Source organism: Enoplosus armatus, chromosome 22 (assembly GCF_043641665.1).
Source record: "Enoplosus armatus isolate fEnoArm2 chromosome 22, fEnoArm2.hap1, whole genome shotgun sequence".
Classification (NCBI taxonomy): domain Eukaryota; kingdom Metazoa; phylum Chordata; class Actinopteri; order Centrarchiformes; family Enoplosidae; genus Enoplosus; species Enoplosus armatus.
The window spans coordinates 11,365,532-11,375,428 of NC_092201.1; the positions used below are offsets into that span (position 1 = coordinate 11,365,532).

Genomic DNA, 9,897 nt, shown 5'->3' on the forward strand with positions numbered 1-9,897 from the left:
TGGATTAAAAGCTTGCCAGTCATCCAGTCACTCAGTCAGTCAACACTGCTGCCTGCCTGCCTGCATACTTGCATTATCAGCCCCACTGCTTCACTTACCCTTTACTGCACTGGACAAGCAGAATTCAGCAGATGCGCAAGGCCAGGCTGTGTTCATATATCTATAATACAGTGTGCCATAAGACCCACTATGCCTCATGATCTATAAATAGGCCAGAGGCAACCCTCTGTCTCAGTGGATATGCACTGAAGTGGTTGATCAAACAAATGCAGTGACAAAAGAGTATTTGAATCAATATAATGGACGGATTTCTGCCCCAATGTATTTAGAGTGTCTATTGTCCATTACTTAGGCTTACTGGTCTTTGCATTATATGAATAAAAAAAAGACTTAGGTTAGGTTAACTATTAACATGATCTCTTTAAATTACAATGGATTACATAAGCTTTTTTTGACATGAAGAATATCCTATACATCACTCTATTAATTTAAATGCACTGATAAATAAATACAAGCTTCATAAAATGATCACTGTTCTGATATATAAAAGATATTAGAGTGACTAAACTAGGTCCCAAAGCATTATATAAAGCCTCTAGCCCCTACCAACTATAGCCACAAGTTTTATTCCAGCATAAAATACCTTGTATATGTTAAAAATCAGCTAGCCTTAGAGAATCATAAAATGTACAGATTTAAAACAACTTTGATGTTACTTTAAGAAATATTTTACAACTGAATACTAAAGGATACTGATAAAATGAACATATAGCATTTTGGAAATTCACTCTCTGTACCATGGTCCTGTATGCAAACTTGGTCTCCTCAATAATCCAGATGTGGCTATTGCTGTCCGGTATGTCCCGTATTGGGCTGCCCCCCAAATGTGGTTCAGCCTGTGGGCACAGTGCACCTGACTGCTGGTTTACATCCATATGCCTGCTTGCTGTGACAGCCTGAGGTACATAAATCCTTCTGCTCTGAGCTGCTGTCGGTGCCCAGTCCATTCTCACACTGTACTACCCAGCTCTCCTCCTATGGGTCCTCTATTGGGGTTTCCTTATGGGTTGTCTGACAGGATAGGATCATTGTCTGGGCGTATTAGTGGGTGTGGGTGGTGTATCCCATCAGACTTCACCTTTTGGATTTCCATACCAATGGTTCATAGTGAAAACACATTCAACAAGTATTAATGTCACAGGGGAAGAACTAACTGGCCAACACAGAGTTCAAAACCAAAACTTTTAGCATTAGGCTTGTTAAGACCACATGCCTGCAGGAAGTCAATAAATCTCACCATACACACATCTAAAATCTACCACTGACAAAGTGCACTACAGTGACCACAGGCTATAAATCACTGTCAACTGTTAATAATAACTCTGATCAGAGGAATAGAGCTGGAAGCTTCCTCAAAAGGATCCCTTATCAAAAATGTTCCTTGAACATTGCCCTTCATATCCACTTCTGTCCTAATCAAGACTTTGAGAGACACAGAAAGATAAGATGCATTTAGGGCACAACCACAGCCAAGCAGATTTTGGATCCTTGCTCTCCAAAAAAAAAAAAAAAAAAAAGACATGCTACGTCAGTCCTACCTCTGAATTAAGCCACAAGGGCAGAGACTCCCCTCACTGAAGTATAGGTGATCTTAAGGCTAAATCAGGCTTGAGAAAACTAGGTGACAGCAGTGCCCTGGGGTCACGGATTACTGCCTACTGTTATGTCTGAGTTAGATCACACGCTTTGGGCGGCACTGCATCAGTCAAACTAAACTGACCATGGCGTGTATTTTAAGCAGTGGACTGTGAATGTCTATAATATAACAACCTGGAGTCAAGCAAGGAAAGATTATATGAACTACCTAACAGATGCAAAAAGTTAAAGCAGTCAGCATCAAAGACGTTTCTCCTACTTCACTAAATCATCTAGCCACTTCAAAAGTGTATTATTTGCTAGCACTCTGCTGCAACAGGGTACCGCGTGTCCTAAAGACCGCAAGTCACTAGTTAAATTATCTATTTTTCTTCTTGTTGACCAAGCAAAAATGCTAACTGTTAAAGCAAATGTGCTACGACAGCAACTTAAGCTTTCTGACCGTGCGTATTTTAACAGCATAATATTCTGTATTTTGTTGCGCATGATAATTGTAAGTCAAACATCCACAAACCAACAATAAGCGTGAGTAATGTCATTAAAAATGGGACTAGCAAAGTCTCTTCCTTCTTAAACACCCAGTCTCAACAAAACTTGTGAGAACAGTTGGACACGTTGATCCAGCCACTGAGTTCATGTCCTAAATATTCAACTATGTCAGCCTAAATTAAAAGGGTACACCTATTTTTAAAACGTGTTTAGCCCTTATTACACCCTCCACAGTGTTATTAGCACCGAAGACCATTATTAAAAGCGTTAACTGACACAGCTGAATCAGCTTTGGGACCAGCTAGCGTGCTAGCATCGTCACACAATGCAAGCTTTCCGATGGAGCTTTCATTGCGGCGCGGTGCTTAGTGGTGGTCCAATAACACCGAGGATATGGCAGCTATAGGGAGAAAATTTGTTGTCTCACTCGCCTTTTTCATCCGCGGTGCTTCGGCAACGGTACCGTCACGGTTGACAAAAGCCTCCCCGCCGTTCTGCTGCGGGTCCGACCGCTTCATAGCCGACGCCTGCGGCATCTTCGTGGGGTTCGGGGTGAGCAAACCCAGGCTGCCTTCCCCGGCTTTCGCGGAGGGCTCCGCTGTAGGGGAAGCAGCAGCGGAGGAACCGGCCTCGTGCGGGTCATTCCTGCCGAGGATCTTGCCCTCCGAGGTCGGTGTCATCGGGGAACCAGCCGGCAAATCTTTGACGGTGGGGACGTCTTTGAGTTCGACCTCTGCCATTTTCGCTGCCACAACCTGGACTGACATCGCTGCAGTTTCACAAAGTCCTTTTTCCAACACAAATAGCGAGTCGAGCGGATGTGAGCGGAGGAGCGACGATGGCTAAATGCAGTGTGGTACATGTAGTTCCTCTATCTAGCTTTAAAATGTCCCCTACAGGCCACCATCAATACCAATGATGGGCACACCAGTGACATTTTTCAAAACGTTAGTCAACATGAGGAAAAACAATAAAACCATTGACATATGCATTTAATTTAGCTGAAAAGCAGTCCTAATCGACAAAGTGACTACATTTCCCAACAAGAAAAGCTACACTGCGAAATGCATTATGGGAAATGACGTTTATAATAAAAGAGGACGACACTAAACTACAAAACAAACGAGATTTATGCCAGATAATGCCGTCTGTTCTCATGGCAATCATGTATAAAATTCCTACATAGTTTTCTAAAATTAGGCTGTAATTATGTGCTTAATTCTCAGTCTCATGTGAAACACCAGGAAGCACTTACTCACTTTTAATAAGAGCATTTTGCTACATCACGAATTCCCCAGCAGGACAGTTTGTCCTCTACCAATGATGACACATAATTACTTTAATATTACTCAAAATTGCCAGCCTCAAGTCATTCACCAGACCTGCTGCACAAGATACTGCATCACATTACGGTGCTCATGCGGTGGATATGTAGTATGTCATATGAGATAATGGCACCAGGATTAAAGTAAAGTCAAATCGTAAAGAATGAACTACATTGCCACCAAGTGGATGTCTACAATAGTCCAAAAAAAATATCAAGTGGAGGTGGCGGGAAATGAACAAGCTTCAACTGTCTCTTTTTAATATCTCAATTTTATTTTCAACTCATGTGAATTTTGGAAAATGGCATTACTGAAAACAAGCAAACAGTAGAAAGGTTGAAATATAACCAATGACTGACACAAGAAGTCAGGACAAATGGCATTCAGATCTCTTTCGTAAAAGACACTAAAAGACTTTGGTGATTCAATGCTTTTCATTTGTTGTTCATGACACATCAGTACATAGTTATGTGTTGCATTGCAGCCTAGTGCTATGGGAAGCTTCGCAACGACAGAATACTTAAATACTTGAATGTTTTGTGTATTGCTTCCGTTTTCTCAAGTCTAATTTCTGTAGGTGACTTCAAGCATGTCAGGAACATCCCTACTGCAACAGACATTCAACTACAGGAGGAAAAAAAAACAGCAATCCAGCTGCAAAAGGTCACTGAAGCTGAAGAAACAAAAGTCCACACATACAGTTTTTGCATTCATGCTAAATGGGTCTGAGCCCTTTACCATCCACCAGATAAATCTGAGGTATATTATTTACAAGGCTGCCATGCTGGTACATTCTCAAAATACAAAATCAGAAAACAAAATAATGTTAAAAAATACAGCTCTGCAGTGTATCATAAGCACACCGTGGTTTAACATAAACATGTTCTTAAAATGACAATCCAGAATATTGCCAAGTTGTACATCAAAATTGAGAAAATGTCAAAAAATATGCATTTATTGTCTTTCAAAGTCAAGTGCTGCTTTTCCGATGTGCCTCTGAAAGGGCAGTCCTTAAGTTGAGGTGGTTTTCCAACCACAATGCTGTAGCCACAATGCATTGTGGGGGAAAAAATCCCCTTGCATGCATCAATCAGTCTTCAAATATCCACAAGATGTTCACGCCAGAGAGGCCAAGATTTACTCTCCTGAAGAAAATATGAAGAGCAATTTAATTATCCTACAGAAGACAGGCAAGGTCAAACCAATCATTTTCAATCAAAATGCAATCTGTACTTTGGTTTATGACCTTTTTGTTGAAAATGAATCGATATTTCATTAGACTCTGAAATGGCATACACTTATGTCGAAGATGATTTGAGCTAGCCAGACTTTTATAGGATTTTAGTAGCAGAGATAGAAGTACTCACCCCAGCATCCCGGACTCCTTGGTCTTAATCACATAGAGGAACATGAGGATTGTGTGGAACAGGTTGTTCCTGCCCTGTAATAGAAATCGAGATGGGTTCATGTTATTGCAGTCACAGTGTTACAGTAGAGGAAGACATCCTGAACTGTTCACAAATGAGATGTCTGTTCTGATGAGTTTGCTGGCTTTTCTCTGGGATATCCATTACATATAGGGGGGTTATTGGTATGAAGAAGGCCCCTAGATACAAAGCTCTCTAAGCTTTGTCAGTGTATACAAGACCAAATCAAGTGCACCTGTTAAAATGTAAGATTCTTAATCGGGAGGAACAACCAACACATTTCAATTCTTTAAGTAAAGGGTAGAAAACAACTATCATTCGTTTTATCTTTTGCCAAAAGTCATTCAATTCTAGCTGTGGATCTTCACAAGACCCTGTAAGAACACAAATATTGAAAAGCTTATAGAACATACTGGGCACTAATGTACCGATATAGAATATCATGTTTTATTGTTGGAAATGTGTACTACAATGCTCCCCTGTTATTTTCATGTCCTTTGTATTTATTATTCTGCATTTTATAAGCATTTGGTAAGTTAAATCCTTAAGGGAGTCAGTAAAGATGATTTGAGCTCATGTTTGATTTACAGTGCCACCCAAGGGAGTTCTAATAATAGCACATTTTAAAGGGTACAAAATAAGAAAACCGTGAGACAGACGTCTCTTGGGATTTGATTTTAAGCCAGAAAGGGCAAAATAAGAACACAAGCAGTTTTGGAAGAGCCTGAGAAAAAAAGAGTAAGAACACTGGTTGCTTTTGCTGTCACCTTGGGTAGACTGTAGATATGTCCCTGGTAGATGAGCTGGTAGTGAGGGGGAGTGGTGCTGCTTTGGTGGACGCAGAAGAGGTTCTCCTTGGTAACATCTGCGAGAGTAAATACAAAAAAAGGGACACAAGAACTGAAACACCACGAAGAAATGAGGTAAGTAGGAGAAGCATACCGTGGAAATCACAAGCCTTATATTATTCTCTCTTCTTATGGTGCCTGTGTGTGTGTGTGTGTGTGTGTGTGTGTGTGTGTGTGTGTGTGTGTGTGTATACTTACCAGGTTTGTCTGGGGTGTGGCTGAAGTGCTGCGAAGTGAAAGTCTTCCCATCTGGGTACTTTGGGTGTGGGGGCAGTCTGGAGTCCAAGTACGTACAAAACACATGCATGAGGATCTAGAGGGAGGAGTATTAAGAAGAGTATTTGGCTAGTGATCCCACACAGTTTCTCAGATGTGAACATTTAGTCTGCTTTTTTATTAAATTGTGTGTGTGTGTGTGTGTGTGTGTGTGTGTGTGTGTGTGTGTGTGTGTGTGTGTAGACTCACAGCACAGTCAGTGGGGAGGTCTGTGTCCCACTTCCTGTTCTTCAGATCACCACCACCATTCCAGCGAAAGGAGCTCATGCAGCCGCTGTGGGCCAGCTCTGACAGGACACAACACACAAAGCACATTAAACACACACACACACACACACACACACACACACACACACACACACACACACACACACACACACACACACACACACACACACACACACACACACACACACACACACACACACACACACACACACGACACAAAAAATGTGTTCCACTATAACGCATAGCACCATAAAATTAGATTTTCTTCACACTCACGCATACCATCACATTGGGCATATATCAAATGTCAGGCACACACATGTACTGTATTGTTGAACCTACCCTTCATGCGGTCCACTAGATACTCTTGGTTGGGAGTGATGTCCAGATACTGAACAATAGAGTTCATGGTGGGGATGGACGAGGCTTTCATCACTGCTGCCTGTTTCAGGCTGCTTATGCTGGCCTCTGGTGGAGGAAAGAGTGAAAACTAGTGAGACTTCACAATTACTAGAAGAATACTTCAAGGGATTCTCATTGAACCCAACAGCAGTGTGAGGGCAAATTATATTTCCCATGATTCATGCGCTCTACAGATGGTTTACCTCCTATCTGGAGCTCAGGGCAGCCCATCCTCCTGAGCTGGCTGTTGACAGAGTCTATTTCCTTGACCAGGGGGACCAAGATGGTGTCACTGATCCACTGCAAAAAAAAGTGATGCATTTTCTTACTCAAATCAAATTTGAGGTGGATGTTTTGTGACAAAAATCATGCCTGGAATGAATTTAAAACATTTTCATAAACAAGGCCTCTTGAGCACATAGTTCTGTAAATATGTTTGAACACTTACATTTCTAAGCTTGGCTGTCCAGCTATCAATGCGGTCCACTACAGGGCGACTTGTTGTGATTCTGGCCCACACCTGCATAAAAGGAAGGGAAAATCACATCATTTCATGGCAATCATACATTCTACTCTGATACAGACAGACTCAGATGGCACGTCTCATTTTGAAAAACAGTATTATTTTTTTCTTTATAAGGGCACAACAACAAACCATACAATACTAATTTACAGACCTCCTCTGCAGCCTGTTTGGAGCCCAAGTCCGTCTCATCCTTGTGGGCAGATGGGGCCTGAGAGCGGCAGGCCGGCTGGTACAGGAACTTCCTCAGGCTCTGGGCGTAATCTCCCACTGAGCGGTTGTAGTTCCAAAATGTTGGACTGTGGCTCGGAGACACAGCCTCTGGACTCCCTATAGAGAGCATCAGTTCATCATGATATCTGAGGGTTTCACATCTACATGTTTTTCCACATCAACCCAGACTGAGATTACTAAATCATCTAAAGAACTAAAAGCGCCTAAAACAAATTCTTGGTCTACATCTGTCTGTCTCAGATATACGAGTGAATCTGGGTGAATAACATAAGTGTCCTGCTCTGTTTATACTAACAATGGAGTTCCTCCAACACTGGCATACTGTACCTAGCTGGCTGCGGTGACACCTCTCCTCCTCTGTGCGGAGGAACCTCTCAAGGCTTTTCAGATCCTCCATGTAGTCCTCCTTGCTTCCAGGAGAGTTAAACACTGAGGGGGACGTGCGATATCGAGCTCTTAAGCTGGAGCCTTCTGCTGGTCCAATGCTGCTGGGATAGGGAGAGGAGCCAGGTGAGGGACTGTAGTTCAACACCTGAGAAAGGAAAAACACAATGAACTCAATGTGACATTGAGACACATGTACATGTATGTTAGACCTGACAACTATTTTTCCAGAAGAGAGAACCACTACACTGATCCACCACAGATTTTCAGGCTAACTGTACCTAACGTACCTTTCCAAAGGCCACTGAGGGGGAAAAGTGCCCCCCTGCACTGCTTGGGGTGGATGGGTTGCTGAGAGGAGGGCTGTACCCAGGTACACAGCTGGGAGAGAACTTGGGGCTGGTGGTGGCCGGCCGTGAGGGGCTGAAACTCAGCACACTTTGGCCTTGCAGTGGAGACGACTGGGCCGGAACCGGGGTCTCCTTTTTTTCTGGCTTTTGGGGTGGAGAGGCCTGAATACCTGCAAGGGGACATACAACAACCAGCACACTTAATGAGTGCCACACAAGTATATTTACATACATGTAATAATGATTAAACAAAAAGGAGTGAAATAAATACAAATTCTTCAGGCAAAAAATCAGAGCCTCACTTGTGTTTCTCAGACCCAGGAGGTGATGCTGCCCAGGGGATACAGCAATGGTGGAGGGAGCCATTGTGTATTTGAAATATTTCCAGAAGTCAAAAAGAGCATTGAGGCTAAATAGCGAGGCTAGCACCAGTTCTGTAAACAAGGATAGAAGAGAAGGACACACTTAGCGCACAGGGTCTCCCATGACAAAGTATGGACACTTGGGTGTCAATTAGTGTCAAATTAAATTTCAGACATTTATAATATCCTGTGATATTAGATCAACTCTGCCATTTAAATTGAGATGAATCTGAAAATAATTTAAATGTTAATGTATTGTACTGTACTGTACTGTCATAACACCAGCAGACATACATAAGAGAGAGTAGTGGGAGCTCACCAATGTACCAGATAGGCCAGTATGTGATGTTGTAGTATCGACTCAGCAATTTCCCTGACCTAATAGAACAGTAAAAAAGACACACAAATCATTACACTGTGCACTGGAGGAGAGCTGGGAGATGGAGGACAGTAAATCCGTGCTACATTATAAATGACTGCTTATGTTTGCAAGGGAGCACATTACTGAACTTGGAACAACTTACATTTCAGTGTAAATCATGCCAGCCAGAGACACGTTGAGCACAGCCCAGGCCAGGACCACCTGACGAGCCTGCTCCTCCCTCCTCATCCTCAGCGCCCTGTCTATCATATTGGGCATCCCCTCCTTCGGTGGGGTCAACATGGTTTTATCAGACTGTTCAGGCTGAGACAAGGAGCACAGAAAAACACTATGGGACATTCAAGAGGAGACTACAAAAGGAGGTTACCACTAACACGTAGCGTGTGTTACACTACATCACTATTATTTAGCTAGACATCAAATAAGACTGTGAGGAATGACATGTGTAACTTACATGACGGCTAGTCGAACAGCAAAGTTAGCCGACCTGCTAGCTAAACGGTTAGCTAAAGTTAGCTAGCTTATATATAAACAATGCAGATTTAGCAGGGAATGTGTGGATTCAGTGTAAATTTCCTTTCCCGATATACAACCAATAATACAGCATTTAAACCAAACGTGATACAACCGAAATACAAATACAACACGTAGGAAATATAGATAATTCATACCACGCTAAAGTGAATGACAACCGCGGCGCTGCATAGTTTGTATTTTAACCGGACGTTACAATACGTACTTCCGGTCGCAGTAAAGGCTGGAACAAAACTTCTTGCGAGGATTCTTATATCACTATAAAGTAAATATAAACTGTATATATATGCCCCCCCCCTTAATTTTCCTCTAATAGTACAGTAGTTGTGAGACCACCATATTAAATATTTATAATCTCTTTTAAGGTCATAGTGTGCTTCTTAGTCACAAATTATATCGAGGATGAGATATTCATACGGCCAGGTGGGGGCGCTGTCTCTCTAGATAAGGTTTTGCACTGTGTGATCATGTGTTGAA

At 42.3% G+C, this 9,897-nt stretch overlaps 2 protein-coding genes across 2 annotated transcripts in view; both read right to left on the reverse strand.

The window, feature by feature from the left end:
• The window catches only part of ahcyl2b (adenosylhomocysteinase like 2b), a 35,805-nt gene extending 32,891 nt beyond the window's left edge, over window positions 1–2,914 (reverse strand). Inside the window, exon 1 of the mRNA XM_070928624.1 lies at window positions 2,577–2,914. Within this exon, the coding sequence (XP_070784725.1) occupies window positions 2,577–2,912 (336 nt within the window). The 5' untranslated portion in view covers window positions 2,913–2,914. The remainder of the gene's footprint in view (window positions 1–2,576) is intronic.
• An 809-nt stretch (window positions 2,915–3,723) lies between these two features.
• tmem209 (transmembrane protein 209) lies at window positions 3,724–9,168 on the reverse strand. Its single transcript, XM_070929070.1, has 14 exons — window positions 9,029–9,168; window positions 8,824–8,882; window positions 8,445–8,576; window positions 8,083–8,312; window positions 7,736–7,940; window positions 7,329–7,504; window positions 7,100–7,171; window positions 6,855–6,951; window positions 6,592–6,717; window positions 6,211–6,308; window positions 5,944–6,058; window positions 5,665–5,762; window positions 4,838–4,911; window positions 3,724–4,615 (listed from the first exon to the last, which is right to left on the reverse strand). The coding sequence occupies exons 1-14, from the start codon at window positions 9,166–9,168 to the stop codon at window positions 4,561–4,563; spliced, it is 1,677 nt and encodes a 558-aa protein (XP_070785171.1). The 3' UTR covers window positions 3,724–4,560.
• Window positions 9,169–9,897: the final 729 nt, after the last annotated feature.